Source organism: Gadus morhua, chromosome 10, assembly GCF_902167405.1.
Source record: "Gadus morhua chromosome 10, gadMor3.0, whole genome shotgun sequence".
Lineage (NCBI taxonomy): Eukaryota > Metazoa > Chordata > Actinopteri > Gadiformes > Gadidae > Gadus > Gadus morhua.
In genome coordinates this window covers 16,918,802-16,938,897 of record NC_044057.1, presented here as the reverse complement: position 1 = coordinate 16,938,897, position 20,096 = coordinate 16,918,802, and the positions used below count along the sequence as shown (strand labels likewise).

The window sequence follows — 20,096 nt, the reverse complement described above, 5'->3', positions numbered from 1 at the left end:
AAGATCTGACCTTTGTGTTCTTTGTTTGTGTACAATGATACAAGTATGCAATATATTTTGAAGTCTAGTAAACCGCAAATCAGTTTGCGACTATTCCCATATACTGTGTATCAGAATGACGAGGTTAAATGGATTTTGTGACTTGGTTTGTGATGAAGAGTCGTTTACTGCTTGGGACATGATGTCTCAATCTGACATACTGGAAACCGACATGCTTGCGCACCTAAAGCATCATGTATGTGGGGCTCTAAACATGCTGACCTTGAGAAGCAGGGGTTAAACGATGGAAAGGACAACACGCATTAAGTGACCTTCATTATCATGCAAACCCAGCCGTCACACTGATAAATCATATTAATGTCTGCCCTCTTACAAATAATGCACAATTTCTCCTCTGAAGGACGGTGTCTTATTGTTTTTTTCCTTCCTTTTTTGTCTCAGCACTCTAAGGTTATGTGATATTAACTGTGCAAATATGCATTAACACATTTACCTTATGTGCCTTCTCTTTTGCTCAAATTAACACTGTTCGAAACTAGACAAAAGGTGATAAAGCTATGACCCTGACAGTCAGCTTTTGGTGAGCTGTTGCTCATGCTCAGCACTTGGCTTACAAACAGTTAATATTTTGACGTAAATATTAGGCTACTATGCTTGCAGGGAAAGCAAATGAGAAATTAATAGCAATTTTACATTTTGCTTACTCACTGTTTAAATGACTAGAGGCACCACATTAGAGAATTCAATGCAGTGTTTCTTAAACCAGAGGGGGTCGTTATTGGGAATGTTCAAATGTGCAGATTTTTTTATGATTGACTGAGTTTTTGTGTCAGGTTTGAAGGAAACTATGAAGGGAATAAAATGTATCCTCAGCATTGGTGTTTTTGATGCAATTTTGTAACCACCTGTGAAATGTTGTCAATGAAAAAGCGTTTTTTCAACCCTGAGCTCAGACTCTGGGTTGCCAGAGACAAGATATCAGCAATGTATGCATTGATTAAATATGTATATATTTGATGCTCAGTGCTGATGCTTCATCATGCTCACGATTTCTTTAACATCCAATATTTTGTCTCTGTAAACTAAACAGGACATTTAGTTTGAACAGATTGTCTTTTATTGTCCAAACACACATTATTTCAAATTGTATTTAGATCATTTCAGATTTTTACCTTTCAATACATTTTCTTGGCTATTAAAATACAAACAAATGAAAAGCATTGTCACATTTCAAGGTTTGATTTGGGAAAAAAATGATTTATTGTTTGTAACCGTACACTGGCATCTGCAAAAGGATCCTTTTTTCCCCCTGCAAATTCAGTGCTTTGAGTACCTAATTATGATGTCAATGCACACTAGGGAAGCAGCACGCATTATCAGATGGATGCTAGAAAATTCACACAAAAAGCCTGGAACACACTGGTCAATTTAGAGAACCAGAGAGCACACACCTTACTATAGAAGATATATTTGTTTGCTCCTTACACCGCACACTAACCAATTCCATTCCACATTAATCCAGTCCTTATTCTCTATCTGAAATCCTTTCAATCTTGTGATCAAAAACATGTCTTTAGCTTAAGCAAACATGGCGGACATCCTAATGAACTACTGAAGAACAAAAGATAAAGACATGGAGACGGAGCGAAAAAAATAATTTAGCCTCTTCCCCGACTGTTTGGGGAAGTAAATCCAATGTTACCAATACCCCACATAACACTGGATAATAAGGATGGGCACGAGTAGTAAATTCCAAACTCGAGTGATCGAAGGAATTCCTTGAGGATCAATCGAGTAATCAAATCTATTTTTAGAATGCAACGCATCTGCAGCAGGAATATGCCTAATGCTGAACGGCAATATTACCAACCAAACATGTAATGCTTATTCTCCATCAAAACAGTCAGATTTATCTGAGTATTTATTTTTGCAAACGTTCAAAACACATTTTCCTTACAAAAATAAATATGCGTCTCACAATTTAAATCATGTCGAACCAAGGCCTGTAATGCTTTAAAAAAAAAAAACGAAACAAGTAGCCTAACCATTGCAAATAATTTAAAGCTGCAAATAAAACGGTAGCAAATGGACTATGGAAATACTGATCTTCTCTACACGGCCGGGATTACAGCTGCGTCTTGCGGGGGTGAAAATGGCCGACACACTTGGTTGCTGCGGGTCTGCTTTCCCGAACTCACCGTTCAGGAGCGTATGTTGCCGCATTGTACTTGTAGTACTCTGGTAGCTCGATTTCGCTTGGCATATTTTACATTTCACCTTATGAAATAAAGTATTTCAATTCTTCGCTGCGCTTTGCTTTAACAGCCTCATCTCTTAACTTTTTGAATTCTGGCGTGCCTGCACAAGGCACGTGCCACACAGAAATTTGATACATTTAATTTGCTTTGTGCCCACGGCATGTGTTAGTGGCGCCGCACAGAAAATTGATTAATTTGCTTCAGAAAACTTTGCTTGTGTGTGGATATGCAAACTCGAGTTTGCCTGTCCAACAACCAAGTTCATTTGTAACGAGGAGTACTCGGATAATCGATTCCTCACGCCCATCCCTACTGGATAATCTTGCAAAATAAATCCTCAGTAAATTCATTGTTGACCAGAGTCGGAAAGGGCAAATCGGGCTCAAAATCTGGCTTCTTATCCTGTAGTGCATACCCAGCATTAGGTTCAAATGAATTACTCTGCTCTGCCTTGGCCTTATTAGGCACTAATTGTTCAATTTAACTTTCCTAAAATGGATACAATTATGGGCTTTCTGAGACTACCCTCTCCAGAGTTTAATTTATGTTTCCAGTTTGTAATTGGAAATTTCAATTGCAAATGATTATGACAATCATTCTTTTGGGGGGGTTTCTTCATGTGTAGATTATTCTTGGATTTGAAGCAAATGATGCCATATGGGTAGGTAGATGGATGGGTCTGTCTGTCCCTCACTCACCGTTTTATTTTTTCACTTAATGGCCACAGTATATTCATTGAAGGGTATATCCAGTCTACTTAATTTACCTTAACGGCATAATTTATATCCAAAATGTTTATGGTGAGATTGTCATGACAAATTACCATTTATATAGTAAATTATGCAGAATGAAGTTAGTCATTATAATTTATTGACATTATTTAAAAGTTTATCTCCTTCCTTGTGTTTTATGGGCCTTTTATTGTGGAGAAACAAAACACGGTTGCCTGTTTATTTATTTTTAACAATTTATTGACATGTGTATGTCCCCCACTATATGGGCCAGGTACATGTTTATAGAAGAAAATGATCTAACCAAACAAAATAAGCAATGACCTTAATCTCGAGGCTAATTAGCTGTCGGGAAACCCCTTTTCCAGGTCAAAAACATTATTTTCTCTGTTCATAGTGAGTGACAGAGTAACCCTTGTCATGATACCCTTTGTCACATTGCATTGAAAGGCAATGGATGCAACAGCTATATGCTATCAATGTTTTTTTGTGGTCAGGAGGGGTGTTTTGGAATATAATGTTGTGGTTCTTGTGTCGGGGTTGTGTTATTGCATGGCTTAAAAGTCCAAAGTTAAATCCATGGTTATATATGCCCATTTCTTGCCGTAAGGGGAAAATGACAAATGCACAAAATGCAATGCCAACCTGAAATACCAAAATGACCTTTGCATGATTCTTTGATATTCGTACTGTCAAATCAACCTTTTTCCATCTGCAATTGGTGGCCTTCCCCATGATGCTGTCTTTTGTTTGGATATCAATTCTAAATATATGGAAACTTCCTTGTCCAAATCAACTGGAGAAAATGGCAATCCACCCTGAAGTTTTACTACCCTATTCAACAGTTAATCATTTGGAATTTTTAAGCACAATCAGGCAAACCAAGCATTGATTGGTTCAACCAAAATGCTTAAGAGCAACATACATTTTTTTTTCTATTGTAAATAAATTTTCGTGTATTGATTACATCGCCACCACAACCCTGTGTTGCAGACATGTTTTCCCTGCTTTAGATAATCTGAGAGCCTACATTTCAGAGTATGTTCACAAGCCTCAAAACTTTTTAAAATATAAAATAAAAAAGGCTTGCCTTAAAAAGGGAGTTTTAATGGGCTACAATTTCAAATCTATAACACTCCAGTGGCTTCTTACAGTAACAGTTGAGCCATCTGGAGCACTTGGGAGCAACCTCTGTATTTGAATTGGGCCAACCTTGTATGCACATTCTGAAAGGTCTTCAGTCCCAGCATCAAGAAAAATACACTTTAATAGGATGAGTTGGCCTCCAGCAAAATTCTGAGGTAATTCCTCTCATTGCTATTTTGTTTATATCATGAGTCAGTGGTTTAGATAATCATTTTCAACCACTGTCAATCATTTCTCATGGTTCCTGCAGCACCATTAAAGCCTTGGGGCTTGGGATGGCTCGCGCAAATGTCCCTCCATTTGATGAGAATAATTCAGGCAGCATGTTATTTTAGTTTGTCTGTGCAGGACTGGGCTTAAACTGTATTGGTATTTGATTTTTGCTTCTCAGTATTGAAGGGAAATAGAACATAGTCTGAATCTACCCAATCGTTTCCTGCTTGGTCTATTGTTTCCATCTTTCAACGAAAGATTTGGACGTTTCTGCATGTAATGGTCATTTCTGCAGTTTTAGAAACAATAAGTGATAAACATTTGGCTCAATGGGACATGTATTAAATAGAAATAATACTTCAAACTGCCCCAATTGAAAGTCCTTTCAATCGTTGCTCTGATTAGAACTAATTTGTTTAACCGTAGACCCCTACTTGTACGCATCCATCAGGAAGCAAACACTCAGTAAGTTGTAGTCATTTTATTTAAAAAATATATGTTTTGAAGGGATGGGGGAGGGGTAAGACTTTTTTTTTGTTTGCCACATCTTATCCACTTTACAGATATGAAATTTTACATATTACAATACAAAAGGAACAGGGAGGAGAAAAGCATTCATTTTGCACAAAGAGGTTGGGGGAGAGAAAGGGGGTGGTTTTTTCTTTTCTATTTAGGCAGGAAAGGGAACAGGGCAAGAGTATGACAAGAACCGAAAACAGTTGACAAAGAGCCAGAGTGCAAAGGGATGCATATTTCTACAAATTGTGTGGATTTTTTCTTTTGTCACTTGGTACAAGCTTCATCTTAAACAGTGAAATGTCAAGTGATTTGACAGAACATTAAAAATCCACGCATCCCCATTCCTCCCCACTATCAAAAACAAGGCTTCTCAACAGTGTTTGCTGAATTACATTAAGATAAAAATAACTCTGTGCTGACTTTGAACATGCAAGACTGATTTGAAGGGCAATTGTGAGCAACTGCGATTGAGAAGGAAGTAGAAAACAAATAGGATCATAGCATTTGGTGAATAATGTAGTCGGTGTCCCTTGGGTTTTAAGAAAGTAATACAATTGATTTTGGTATACACTGACGGTTGGCCTTTTACAGTATGGTGTTATTGTCAGGATCTAAATTGCTACAGTTATTAAAGATGGATGTGTATATTCTTTCAGTTCACCCTCTGATTCATTTGCTAGGTACTTACTAGCCTTCTAGATGACAAGATGAAATGAATTGATAATATTGTTTTGAAAAGGCAAGTCTAAATAATGCAAATTCTGTAGAAAGTCATGCTTCCTACAGATGACATCTTGCAGAGCCATCAATGGAGCACCTGCCAATGTTTGCTTTATGATTGCTTACAGACAGAAATGTTGCACCAACTCCTCAAGTTGCTTTTATTTATTATGATATAAATCGGTTGTAGAAATGAATCCAAAAGCTAAACTCGGTGATGGAACGATTTCATACTCTTAAAATAGGACATCACAACAATGCTACCGGCACCCCTTTTTTCTTTTTTACATGAACTGGTAGCAAAACGAAAGACCCAATGTCGCATTCTCAATCCTATTTCTGAATCATCTTTGCTGTACTGTCAGGACAATGTTTCACATTTAATCCCCCCTTTTTCAAACTACAGTTGGCTTGTATGGAATACCATTACTTGTCAGGAAGGGCATTCATTGCCTCAGATAAACCTTAGTTACTAGCCTGTTAGTCGGCCCTCTTCGCCATCCCATCACCTCTGCCTGCTTCCTCTGGTCCACCCTGCCCCCACAGCCCAGTCGAACACAAAGAGCTGCGGAGCTGCTGCAGCGGCTTTAGTCTGATGCTAATGCACGTCCTCGCCCTGCTGCATACAAATGTCTCCTGACCCAGGCTCCCCTGTTTGCGTATCACGAGAGCTAATTTTGCTCCATCAACCCAAGTTTAGACTGCACTGTCGACTGGCTCTTTCTCTGCTGTGTTTTTTATTTTAGAGCCAAAACCCTCTTTGATGAATTGGTTAGGTTTTTGAAGCAAATGTTTTTAAGCGATGTTCTTGACTGATGAACACTGTGTGTGTGTCTACAACAACTTTTGAGTGATCCAATAACATAACTCATCACTGGGGTGGGTGACATGTTGGGACGCATCTTTTTTTTTTTTTTTTTTTTTGCTTGGCCGTAATTGATTAAATCTTGAGCTTGTCAGGCCCGATTAATGAAGAGGATGTTCCACTGGGCCCTAGGGAAACACAATCTTAAGTTTGAAACCGTTTAACCTCTTCTCCTTAGTAATTGAATAGTAAAAAATATAATATATATATATATTGGATTGCAAGTAAACAATGGTTTGTGGGTTAATTTGTTGGAAATTATATTCACAGTGAGTGTCTGGAGCCAATAAAACATTTAACAGTAATTTTGATAAATGTTTTGTACTCAAACATATGAAAACAAATTAATTAAGGATAAAACTGAACATGTAAAATAAAATACAATTTGAAGGAATCCAAATTGAGAGGGAACCTGACGGTGACTTACCATTTATCATTTTTTATTCATAACGAGGGAAGGAAACGTATACTAATTTGATTTATCAATCAAATTCTTGTGTCTGGTGCATTATATAAACTTCATCAAAGAGTCTATTTGGTAACTTTGTATATGAAAACACGTTTGTTTGTATATTAATCTTTCCTCACTAAATCTTCGTTTAGCAGAGGGCCTTCTGGCTAATTATCCACTCTGTGCTGCAGAATATATTGACAATGAGGAGACAAATCTCACAGTTTAGTTTCCCATTCAAAGTGATTGCCCCTGCCTGATATGAACAACTCTGCATCCATAGAAAAATAAATTTGTGAACATTTCTACATCGTCCTATAACTGTCAAAGCCAACCCTCCTCATTTCCCCATTCAACAGCTCTCATAATCTCAAAACGTAGAAATTATGTTTGTATATATATATATATATATATTTATAGAAACTGGAAATAAAAACAAACAAACCCTGTATCATCTGAAATGGTCAAATGGCAAACCATATGCTCTAGGAATAAATAAGAGTTCATACTTCACACTCTTTATAAGGCAGTTGCTGACACTTGCACTGCCCATAACCGTTGATGATGACAAGGGCTCCTTCTTCATGGCTGGGCTCGTATTCATTATAGGGTACCTGTGTGGCAAGGTCTGCCATAGGCTGGCGCTGCTGCGTTCTCATCTGTCTGCGGTTCTGAATAGCCGAGCAGTGGCGTATCCGGCGCAAGGTGGGAGGGCAGCACTTACGTGAGATGAACACAATGAAAATAATGAAGAAGAATGAAAACAGGAGGGCCATAGTTCCAATGATAACCCGATCGGTCAGGACAGTATTGTCTGTTTCAAAGACATCTGTGACCGCTGCCTCCTCCATCGTGGTAGTGGTGGCCGGAGCAGTGCGTGGTGGTTTAGTAGTGGTCGTCGTGGTGGTGGTAAACGTGGTAAAGCTCCCAAAATCCTCTGCATAGTCCTGTGTGGCTGTCTGCTGCATTATTCCGAAAAGCGAGCTTGTGACCTCTGGGGTTGTAGTGGCCTCCGTGGTGGTGCTAATGGTTTGTACAACTGGTGCTGAAAAGTTATGGCAGAGCTGGAATCCATACACTGCATCTAGTATCTCCTCACCCTGGGCATATTCTGGACTATGGCAAAGGATTGAATGTTCCCACCTCCCCTTGAAGGTACTCAGCCATGTGGCCAGAGAGCAGATCCTTTTGGTACATTCCCAAAGGTTACTAGACAGGCCAATGGTGCCCAGTGACTTCCACATATCCATGACCAGTGGATCCAGACTGCTCAGTTTGTTGTTATCCAGAAGCAAAATCTTTAAGTTTGGCAATGTTTCAAACACGTCAGGTGTCAGGACCCGGATCTCATTCCCGGTTAAGTCAAGCTTTTCTAAGGTGGTCCAGGTCCACTCCATGCCACAGGTCAGATTGTTGATCTTATTCCATTGTATATGGAGAGATTGAAGGGCCACCAGGCGAGGGAAATGGGCTAGGTTGATCTTGGTTAGCTGATTGTGTTCCAAATGCAGCTCTCGGAGCTTAATGAGCCCAGCAAAGCCGTTCCTGGCCAAGCTCCGCAGACGGTTGTTGCTCAGGCCCAGATACTCCAGGCTGCGGCAGTCCCAGAAGGCCCGTACAGGTGTGGTACGGAGGGAGTTGGAGCGCAGATGGAGAATCTGGAGCTTCCTCAGTCCATGAAATAGTTCTGGTTCCAATGCAGTCATCTGATTAAAGGATAGGTCCAATATTTGTAGGTTGATGAGGTGAATGAAGGTTGTGTTGGGCAACTTGGTGATGCGATTGGAGCTCAGGTTGAGGTCCTTGAGTTTGTAGAGGCCCTGAAAGGCGTCCTCTTGAACGGTGGTGATCTGATTGTGGTCTAGGTGGAGCCAGGTGAGCTGGCTGAAGCCATAGAATTGGTCGGGGCTGAGCTCGCTGATGCTGTTGTGGCGTAGGGACAGCCCCAAGGCCCCCTTGTCCACGCCATCTGGGGGCGCTTGGAGCCCCTGCGTGTCGCAGTAGAACTGCAGGTCCTCACAGCGGCATTTCTGAGGGCAGGTTGTGCACGACGCAGGAGGCAGCAGACACAGTAGCAGCATGCTGATCAGACATAGACAGAGTGCCGTTGGTGCGGGTCCCACCAATGGCCACCTTGAATGGAAACCTGGGTGGGTTCAAAGATAAAAATGAACTGAGGTGGGAAAGCAAATCTCTGCAGAGCTCTTATTGCTGATGCATGGCAACATGCTCTTGTCTCCCTGCGTTGTTTTTTTCTCTTCAATGCGTGAACTACAGACTTTCTTAATCAAATTGAATGAGGATTTTCAGTCGCTATGCATGTTTTTTTCTGTGAGGAAGGTTTTTGTATCTTAATGAGCTCAAAGAAAACCACTTAACATGACCCGTTTAGTTAGCTCACCCTTAATGACGTCTTAGTTGGTATTGTGACATATTGTGTGCTTTTTTTTCTTTTCTTGCTCAATAATTCCTTTTTGCTTCAATACAACTATTACATTTTTTACAAGTTCCACATTTTAAAATCATTTGTTAAAAGTATGAATCCTCATCGTAGATATATCTGTTAGTAATGAAGCGCATATCGTTCATTAGAAATGTATATGTTTTAAAATGAAGGCTAATGAATAGGGAAGATGAAGGACAAATGCCGTACACGGGCAGGGCTCAATAGCCTTTTAGTCTTCAGCCTCGCTCTCTTTTACTCTTGCTCCCTATTCAGCTCTAGATTTGACGGATAAAAGGACTAACTTACCCATTCTTTTGTGCACATTGGAGGCTGCATTCAACTGTCTTTATCCGCAGACTCTTGGAGCAGCCAGATGGAACACAATTCCATAGGGAGAAAACCCTTTTGAGTAAACACAAAATAATTCAGCCTCTTCAATAAAGCAGTAGAGAGCCCGTCCAGTAAGAACAAAATCGGAAATTCCATTTCCTCAAAATGTTTTTATTCCAATGGATTTAGTTTTTCCTGTGTTTTAGTTACGATCCGATCTCTGCCTCATCTTTTCCATTTCTACAAGGAATCCTTTTTCTCCGTCTTCAAGTTGGTCGTTTGCGTCCAAAAATACCCCGGGTGAAAAGAACGACCTCTTCCTTTTCTTCTTTTTAAATCCTTCCACTCAATTCCACGGCAACAATGTCAAATCAGTTGCCTAATTGACGATCAAGTGTTCCCCTTTCATGGCTTCAGGTCCCTTAAACCCTAACTTGTTGATGCCAGAGACCCCCGATTCTCTCGCCAGCTCAGTCTCGGCACCGCCTCTGCAGCGCAATGTGCGGAGTGCTCGTCGGCAAGCAGAGACGCAGGAGAAGAGGGGGAAAAAAGCAGAGCACAGTCGTGGATGTTATTCTGTGCTTTTTGTTGCAGCCACTCAATGCTACAGAGTGGTGGCAGCCTGGCGTCGATCATCAGTGCCGTTTCTCTCTCTCTCCCTCTCTCTCTCTCTCCCCTCCTCTCTCATACACACAGACACACTCCCCTGCTCAGTAACTTGCTCTCTACCTCGTACGCGCTGCATGTGCGCACCTCGATCTGTCCCCTCCCCCTCGCGTCCATTCCTCCTCCCACTGGCTCGTCATAGTCAGAATATTGATATCTCAACGTGTTGCGGCAGCTCACTGTTGAAATTAACCATGGCTGTAAATCTGAGGCTCTCCTCGATGTTAGTCGTATACATTTGAGAACTATAAGCAAAATGGATTTATCAAAGAAAACTGATTTCATAGTGAAACATTATAGATTGCAAAGGGTGACCCAAGAGGGTTCTCAACCCCATATGTCTACAGAACAGAAAGTGTGTCTAGTTGTAATCTATAATTCAGACCTCCAGAGTGTGGTTCTTTAATTTTTGAGCATGGCCATATGAAGTGCTGCCAGCTTATCTGAAGTTTAATCAAAGCAGCAGTAACATAACAATGCTTGGACGAAATGCCTATTGGGGTAAAACACAAGGCCATCAGAGTGATCTTAAAGCTGACTCATTTTCATTATTGGCTGAAAGAATCACATTTTGTTTTTAGATTTGTTGGTCTTTTTATTTTTTGCCCAGGGTTTTAATAAAGCATTTTCCAACCCAAACAATTCCCCTACAGGCCTAGCAAAATAAAATGATAATAATTTAAAGATTTATGTATAAATGTATGTATATTTATAGCATTTTGTCGTTTTAATCCCCAAACATTATTTCAACATGTACGCATTTCATATTTAATTTAATTTCCAGACTCGGAATATGCACTTTAATTGATGTAAGGCTTTTTAGAAAGTAAACCAGGCTCTGTAGGATAGTTCATGCTCAAGTTCATTGGTCATTAAATTTGGCATTTCGAGGAGTACATTTAAGTAACTCATATTCACAAAGGGCATTGGTTTTAAATAATTGACAAAGACAGATTCTGAATAGACACATCAGGAATATGTAACTCCACTAGATGGATGCACTCAAGTTAAAATAGTGTATTGTAAATGATGCATTTCCAATACTATATCCAGCATCAAGATATTTGGATCATGGGTATTAATATTATACTATGTGGCAATTAGCATAGCATCTGAATGGTACAGTGCATAAAGAAATCCTCTGTCCCATTCCAACTCCAAAGTAGGTCAATGCTGTTGGGTTTATATGAAATAGTATTGGGATATCCTATTTTTCAGTAGGTACCTTAGGCTCAGTGATCAGCAGTGAGTGACCTTGGTGCTCCCTAATTGTTAAACCAATCAACCAAAAAAATGGCCATAAAGGCTAATGTTGATGTGATGCAGGAAATTCAATGAGGCTACATGCCACATATTTGGCAGAGGTTATGCATGGAAATGTAGCTGCAATCCAATGTGTCCGACTAAATATTTTTTAGGAATATATTACGACAATTATGGAAATCTTTTAATGGTTATAAAACATCATAGCCGCAGTTTTGCCTATTCTGACTGGCAACCTTCACAAAATGCAACCATCCTTGCTCTGAGAATTTCTTATAATTTATAAATAGTTTTCTATAGCGCGTTTACTCTCCTTTCCCCTTATTATTCTGTACTACACTTGCGACTGGCAACTGCTAGCAAAATAATCACAAGATAACATTCTGAAACTGGACTGTGCACATCCCTGAAGTGACGTGAAGCCGCGTGTGGCTATGGCAGTGGTGAATACCGCGTGCTTACACCTTGGTTATGCCAGGAGTTGAACATGACGGTGTTGGGGCTCATCCACATTCAAAACTCCAGGGACTTTTTTTCCCCTGCAGAGAGACTAAAATTAATGATAACACTGCGCGTCTTGGCAGCTGGTGGGAAACCAAATATTTACGCAGTGATTTTTACCACTAGTAACATTGTGCTCATTCCCCCTTTCGATGTACCTGTATTGTCCAAAACATAGGTTCACATTCTAAGCAGGAATGCCGGGACCTGACAAAAGCTTACAACATGTTTACACCTGAACATAAGCTGCAGTGGCAATAGCAAACACGTTTCCTTCTTTGTCTGTTTGTGTTAAGCCTAAGAATGCACACATAATCGCATTAAGAATTCAGGCTTTGTTGGGAAATTGATATCCAGCAAACGGTCCAGGCGTCCAAAGTACAAAAGCTCCCGCACCAAAGAAATTGTTGTGATCTGCGGTTCTGTGTTAACATCTGTTGGAGAATTATGATGAGCACTGGTACAGAGTGTTACTTTGTTTTTTGTCCATCTATTGTTCATGCATCACTTAAATATTAATCGAAGCAGCCAAATATAACCTTTTCTTTATTGTCTTTTTGACTCCAAACTCGGTGTATAGAGTCCTGAATCTGTCTGCTATTTTCTTTCCCCTTTTTTTTGTATTCTTTTTTGGGTCACTTGGCATACTCGCTGCCATCCTTGTCCACTAAAGTATGATCGCCTCGATCTCCTATTGGGACTCGGTTGAATGTGTGAGGGAGGGAGTGGGAAAAATGGAACCGTTTATGTCTCGCAGTTGAAATGATCTATACTCCGTGGATATGGCTGGCTCCAGCCTCAAATCTTGATCTCAGAATGCTGTTTAAATTGAGTGCAATGCAGTGTTCTTATTGGAGGCCCAATTAAGGCGACTTGCTGGTGTGGGATCAATATCGCAGACTCTGTGATCATTATGCCCACAAAGAACCCCTTTATTTTCATTTAAACGATTTCTGCACAGCCCCTGTGACTGCTGATGTGGCCGACAAAGAATGTCCCTAAATCTGTCCTATGGGAGAGAAAATGGAGGTAGCCTCGACTTTAGTATTGTGAATTATGCCGCAATCTCTAACTGCCCTTGCATCAGCTACTGGGGGAAGAACCGCGTAACCTCTAATGTCTGGGAATACGACGCATAGACTAGGTATGACTAAAGTGGGATTGATTTAGTGTAGGCAGAGCAGTGCAGACCTCTGCCACAGCACTGCGTTTTGTCTTCACAAAGCCACGGTGGATTAACACCGATGAGGCTCCCTGGCTGGTAACCATGTACATGACCCCCTGATGGGCAAAGGGCACTGCGTGTGTGGGGTGGAGGTGGATAGATCAGTGCTACAACCATTCATGCTGTTGTGGGGGAATGCTTTGGCAGCGTGTGTTTTATGCTGCGATGGCAAGGCTGTGAATCAAAACGTTTTTATGTTTTTAAGTGTTGAAGGTTTCAAATGTTTTATTCTAATGGGGAAAATTGAAAAAAAAGCATTGATAGCTTTTTGAGTTTATTGGACCCAATAAGTAAAAGCAGAATATATACCAATCAAATTATTTAATTTAATATATCATGTGTATTTATTGCGCTGTGGATGCCCAATAGGCTATTCTCGCAAAATATGGTTCAAAGGTTCCATACCCATTCCCTTGACTCTTTCGAGCGTTTGGGGGGGGAAAAAGGTGTCAATCAGTAACTCACCCCTTGTGTCCCTCTCTAATGTATGTTTCAGGCGGGCAGGAAAGACAGGAGTGATGCCCTGAACACCGCCATCGACAGGATGACCAAGAAGACCAGGGACCTGCGTCGCCAGGTCTGTTATATTCCCTTCGCCTCTTAGCCCTGCATTTATCCATTTAACTTCATTGATTTGTGCAAAGTGAGCATAAAATATATGCATTTCCCTCTTACTTAAAAGTTTTATTTTACAGATAGTGTATGTTAAATGGTTATCTACCCTGTTCTCGTATTATTATTGAATGTGCTATGCACAGTATCTCGATGTTGTGGGCCTTCATGTATATCTAAGGAATGGGAACCTCACGGTTTTATGCAGTAATGTAAAATGCAAGATTCTGATTTCAATTTTCGGTTTTTAATTTCCCTCAGCTGCGTAAAGCTGTCATGGACCATGTCTCTGACTCCTTCCTGGAGACCAACGTTCCTCTGCTGGTCCTGATTGAGGCAGCCAAGAATGGCAATGAGAAGGAGGTCAAGGAGTACGCACAGGTCTTCCGCGAACATGCCAACAAGCTGATTGAGGTACTTACTCTGAAATATAAATGCTATATTACAGATTTTTGGTTTAATTAAGCTCTATTTTAGATGGCAATTTATAAAATGGAATTGTCTGTTTAGATGTCTGCGAACACTGGTGACTTTGAAAATACTTTTAATTATATTTTTCTCATAGTTTCACCAAATCCTTAACTTGTAGCTCTTACACATACACTCGCAAAAAAGCACAAGCACGCACAATATTAGTCTATTTTCAAGGCTGTGTAGAGCTCACAGATGCAACAGTGGCCGAGATCATCCCAACCCTGGATTCAAGAATAAGATAGCCAGGGTCAACTTTCTCCCTAAAGGAATGATAACTGTATTTCATAGTTGTTGGATATTTTACTCATTGAAATACTTGCTAATGAGTCTGCTGCTCTCTTTTACATGTCGATGGGTTATGTAAAGTGCTAAGATTGTTTCTCTTCTCCCTGCCCAATGCAAATCACCCTTGTAGGCACTCGGTTTTACCACTGAGTGGGTGGAGAATTTAGATGGCAACGGTTTAAATGTTTTGTGTAATCAATGAATCTGCAGTTTCTATGGCTAGTTCAGAACTTTAACCAGCTCCTCTATAAAATCCCAGAAGTCTGGCAAGACAAAGGCTATTTGTCACATTAACGTGCACTTTGGCCATCCTCTTAATTCCTTGTACCAGGCAGAGTACAAGTCACAGAAATGCAACCTATGCACACAAAAATGGTGACGCTGAGGCTTTGCAATACTTTTGATAAGATTGTAAAATATGGTCCCTTTTTTATTTTAGCATCCCTAAGTCTCTAACCGTTCATTATAAATTCAGAAAAAAAAAGCTCTAAATATAGACCTGGCCATGGAATCTGCGTTGCCCCAGAGCCGAATGCAGGAAGTGGAAAGACGTCGAGGCACGAGTCAGAAGAACGGAAACATTAACTGTCCTCATTAGTGGCCGTTCAATCCCCACCGCCGGTGTCGTGTCATAGGCTGGCATTTGGAAGTGACCTCTTCCCATGGGCCACTGCCCGGGCCTTGTTGTCGCCGGGTGGCCTTCCGGGTAGGAGGGGAGCTTGGTGTGGGAATTCCGGGAGAAGGCGCCGAGGCGTCCTTGATAGGTAGCCCCTAGAGTGGCTCCTTGGGGTGGCCCAAATGTCAGCCGTGGCAATATAGGCTGACATGATTCGACTCCCCTTACGCTCCGGTACTTAATATGATTGGCATTGACGCGACTTGACGAGGACTGAGAAACATGCAACAACTTGTGTGTGTGTGTGTGTGTGTCTGTGTGCGGATAATCTATTCTCTCCTTTTAGTCTTCCCTGTTAATTTAAAAAATGACGGAATAAGAAAGCTTTCAACTCATTTCATATTTATTTATGATTGAGTTTTATTACATTTCTTTCCCCGTCAATACCTGTATTCAAGTAGCCTACTTTTACAATGAATTAAATATCAACATTTTGATTAAAACATAGTTTTAAGATACGTACATTTTAAAGCCATAAGGTTTTGCCATAATGACCAAACCGAGATGGAACAATACATTTTGAAACGTTCCATCCATTCATGAAAATCTCATAACTTTTCGAATGAGTCTTCTAAATATTCTTGCAATACATCCACAAACGAGGAACTTTATTTACTATGTGAAAATTCAACCAATGGGGTTGAATTCCAATATAGTTTTAAATACAATTTTATGTTATTGTTTGATAGAGTTTCTAAACAACAAAACAAGGACACAATAATTGATTACCCCCAGTACTCCTTACTGGGAGGTCCTGCAGCAGTAGACAAGCGCTTTTAATGTGTCAAACTGCTGTGTAATAGCATTTGTCACGAGTTTGCTTCTTGCCACTTGGTTCTTCAAATGACTAGTCTTTCCTGCAGAAAATTGCAGTTGAAATTGCAACAATTAATCTGGCAATGCTTTTAAAACATTAAATTGCTGCATAGCCCTCAAACACTAATCCAGTTTGACCAGGTCTTATAAATGTTTTTTTCCGCACCTTACACATCTTTGTTGTGTTGCAGTACAATGTACTTCATGTTTTAATTTGCTTTAACTGGGATATGTTTTACAAACAGACAAACCCTGACATTTTTATTTGTTGCTTCTTTCAAACTTTGCTTGGAAAGTTTTGATTGAAATATGCCATGCTGTTTAATTGTATTTTAAAGGTTATCCTTATTCAGTTAGTTATTTTATTCATTTATTATATATATTTATGTTTTTATACTTAGTAAAATGTCCTTTTTTTAAAGGCAGAGGGCAAAATAGTCCGAACATTAGCTTTGTTGCCTCAAGGCCATATTCTTGGTTGTTCATGGCTGTTATCAAAGAGATGGAGATTTCAGCGGTAGAATATCCCCTTGGCCTATGAAGGGAACCAAAAAATGTGGCCGGCTTGATTTACATCAATTCAGTTTCTTTGGGAATAAGAAACATGTGAATAAGAAAAACGTAGTTTGGTTTCAGCAAAGCCGTCATTTGCTACAGAGCTTCACTGAGATGGTCCTGCAGTGCTTTAGATGTTTCAATCAACAGAATGTTTATCATGGTAAATAATAGGAGATCTATCCGACTGGTGGAGCAGAGATCCAAGCCACGGCGACATTGTGACATGGCTTTAGACGATGGCCTGTATCTTGTAGAGCCTTGGTTGACAAGTAAAGATGAAGAAATCCCTCCACATGTCGCTACATCCAGAAGAGGCGTACAGTGGGTATATGACACAGTGGCCCGTTCCTACACTGCAGTGGATTGCACAGTCAGCTGGACGCTGCCGTAGAAAATGACTGAGTTGCAAAGGGCCGCTCTTTCCCTGTTTCCAGGCGGAATATGCTTAACGCTCAAGAGTAAATGGCCATAGACCACTCGCAGCATCGCCACAACAGGGTCCTCTCAACATGAGGAAGGGAACATCTTGGCCATACTTGCCATTTCACTCGGTCTGTAAACTGTAAACGGCAAATGATGGCCTATAAAAGTGTCCACGTGTCATGAAGTGATTAAAATGGCCTTTTTTTTTAGTTAGGTTGGATATCTATGTAATATTGATTATATGGCCTCCTAATTATAGGCTTTTGCTTTTATAGTCTTTCTTATTTTACACTACCGATCGACTTAGCAGTTGAAAACATTGATGAATGTTTGGGCATTGACCATTTCTTTAACACTTCCCATAAACCTATGCTTAATTACTGAAATGAGTTTCCAATCCCAACATTTTCAATGAACACAAATCAATTTATAGTTACAAAATACATTGCCAATTTAAGTAATGGTGTGTAATCTATGAAATAGCTTTAATGTTACTTTAAATTAAAGTTATGCTTTTTGTAATTATAAGTGACGTTTTGGGAACAAATTTGTGGAACAAATTGATTTCCATGCCAATAGATCTGTTAATTGAAACAGATGCTTTGATAGATTTTGCACTGAACACTTGTTTAGCCCCTACACCCGTCTGACAGTTGACTGAACGGTCGGGTCTTTGGCGTGAGAAATGGGTGGCATGAACGCTTTTAATGATATAACTTCATCAGGTAGCAAAGAGCGGCGCATAATGTATGATCTGTGCCTTCAAGGCGAGCAAATTCGACCATCACTTTGGTGGTGTGAAGCACCAGTGTGTTATAGGCTAGAAATAGCCTATGACACTTCCGAGTGAATTATGGTAAGAAGACCAAAAGCTGTGTCCCTGGTGAAATCATGTTTTTTATAGAGCTGTGATTTTTTTTTTTCTGCATGGTCATGTGTCTCCATCTATCAGGCATGCAAACTAGTCACCTTTCGGCGAAATTCGCCGTTTTGCAGACAAAATTGACCACTTGTGTGATTCGTGGAGATCCGTTGAGAAAACATTTGGGGGGGGGGGGGGGGGGGGGGGGTCTGATGGCCAGCCATGGAGTCCTTGTAGCGCCTGCTAATACATTCTCAATGGAGAGGCGAGCGGACAGAGAGAAGGCGCAGCATTCTGTCAGGCGGCACGACAAGTGGGCGCACTCCCGTGGAACTGTCGCTTCCGTGCTCGTCGAACGCATGCGCGCGCTCGTGAAGCCGCGCGGCCAACCGACAGCGTGAGCGGAAAGTCGCCTACCATCTGAAACGGCCAAGCGTGAGCCCAGCGGAGCCTTTAAATGCCTCGTTTCCACCGAGCGTTTCCACCGCCGACAGTACCCTCATGGTAGGCCGGATGTCGATCGCCGCGGCAGCTACGTAAACATCCCGAAGGTGAACGACAAGAACTGATTCCCAAAACAAACATAACAAAAATATGGTAACGTAAATAAAATATACAAACGAACAGAGCTTCGTCTCCCCGCGACCTTATATTATTTAAAACGTTCTCATCGATTCAGCCAATGAGAGTGCAATCGCGTTGCCATGGCAACGTGAGGGTAAACAAATGATAAGGCACCACCACACAAGTTAAGTAACGATCGCTGTAGGCTTCAATATCATGCAAGCACTTTGTTTTCTTTCTATTTTGTTCTACATCACAATTGCATGCTTTAATAGGTCCATGCTCCACCTCCTTGTTCGCCCAAGCTAACGTTTTACGCGACACGTCCATTGTCCAGAATAATACCTCGCAGTTTGTTTTTATCCCCATGTCACGCCCACTTTTGGCGGTGGAAACGCGAACCGTGCCGCAACTTTGCGAACTGAACCGAACGCACCCTCCAGTGGAAACGCGCCAAAAGAGAATTTTTCAGCGGGTCACCAGTTGTGTTTATACATACTAGTCGATATAGCCGAGTGAAGAAAGCGGGCCCTTGAGACACTGGTCCAGGCCAAGAAGAAAAATAAATAATGGCATACTCCTATTGCCCTGTCCTCCCGCCTCTTTTTATTCTTCTCAATATTCTTTCTTAATTTTGTAATAAGTTATGTACCTATTGGGGCTGCCCTTGCACATAATAAATTAATGCTTTGTTCGTAATTGTGCGCAGTCCTGTAATTTTTTTTAGCTTGTGACTAACCCTAATATATTAAAAAATGTAAAAGAAAACTCCCCGGAGTATAAACCTGGAACCCTATAGTGGGTCTGTGTTTTTCTCAGCTCACGCATCATTCTCACCTTTTTCACCCCGAGCCAGTTTGCATGCCTGATCTATTCGAATGCTAGCATAGATGTCATCAGAGGCAGAACATTTTTTTTTAAAGTACTGGCAGGATTTCTCCAGAGTGAGAGAAGGAAAGGCTTGTTGAAGAATAGAGGCGAGGGAGAAAAAAAAAGAAGAGGATTCTACAGAGACTCTCATCCACTCTGGCACTCGTGTGACCAGTGGTGCGTTCAGTAACAGTGCTCCAATCAACGCTCTGTTTAGTTCAATTCTCTAGTCCTACTGGCTGCATTTTAGTCTTGGTTCAGCAATTCTTTCAAACTTTGCAGAGACAGAGTCCCTGGTGAAAAGTCCATAGGAGAATTTTTTTACCTTGGGCATAATGTGAAGATGCTTTGGCTGTTCTTTCTATTGTATAATCCCATTAGGTTTTGGCACTCCCGTTCCTAAATGTTCTGCTTCTGCATAGTTACCAATAGATTGTCTGATTGACCTGAATCTGGCGTTCAATTGGCATGCATTGTCACTCTGGGGCAGAATATACAACAATGTTTATAAAATGCAGTGTTGGTGTGTGATTTGTTAGTCAATGGAACAAAATGTACTCCCAAATTTTACATGAGGGCAGCCTCTGTAGATCTTGCTGGCTCAGCTCTTTTGCTTGCATTG

At 40.7% G+C, this 20,096-nt stretch overlaps 2 protein-coding genes across 2 annotated transcripts in view; one reads left to right on the top strand and one right to left on the bottom strand.

Moving 5' to 3' along the window:
* The window catches only part of ctnna1 (catenin (cadherin-associated protein), alpha 1), a 78,281-nt gene that overhangs the window by 24,484 nt on the left and 33,701 nt on the right, over positions 1-20,096 (top strand). Inside the window, exons 8-9 of the mRNA XM_030367672.1 lie at positions 13,831-13,911; positions 14,208-14,360. Coding sequence (XP_030223532.1) covers positions 13,831-13,911; positions 14,208-14,360 — 234 coding nt within the window. The remainder of the gene's footprint in view (positions 1-13,830; positions 13,912-14,207; positions 14,361-20,096) is intronic.
* On the bottom strand, positions 6,491-10,578 carry lrrtm2 (leucine rich repeat transmembrane neuronal 2). Its single transcript, XM_030367673.1, has 2 exons — positions 9,656-10,578; positions 6,491-9,049 (listed from the first exon to the last, which is right to left on the bottom strand). The coding sequence occupies exons 1-2, from the start codon at positions 9,657-9,659 to the stop codon at positions 7,407-7,409; spliced, it is 1,647 nt and encodes a 548-aa protein (XP_030223533.1). The 5' UTR covers positions 9,660-10,578; the 3' UTR covers positions 6,491-7,406.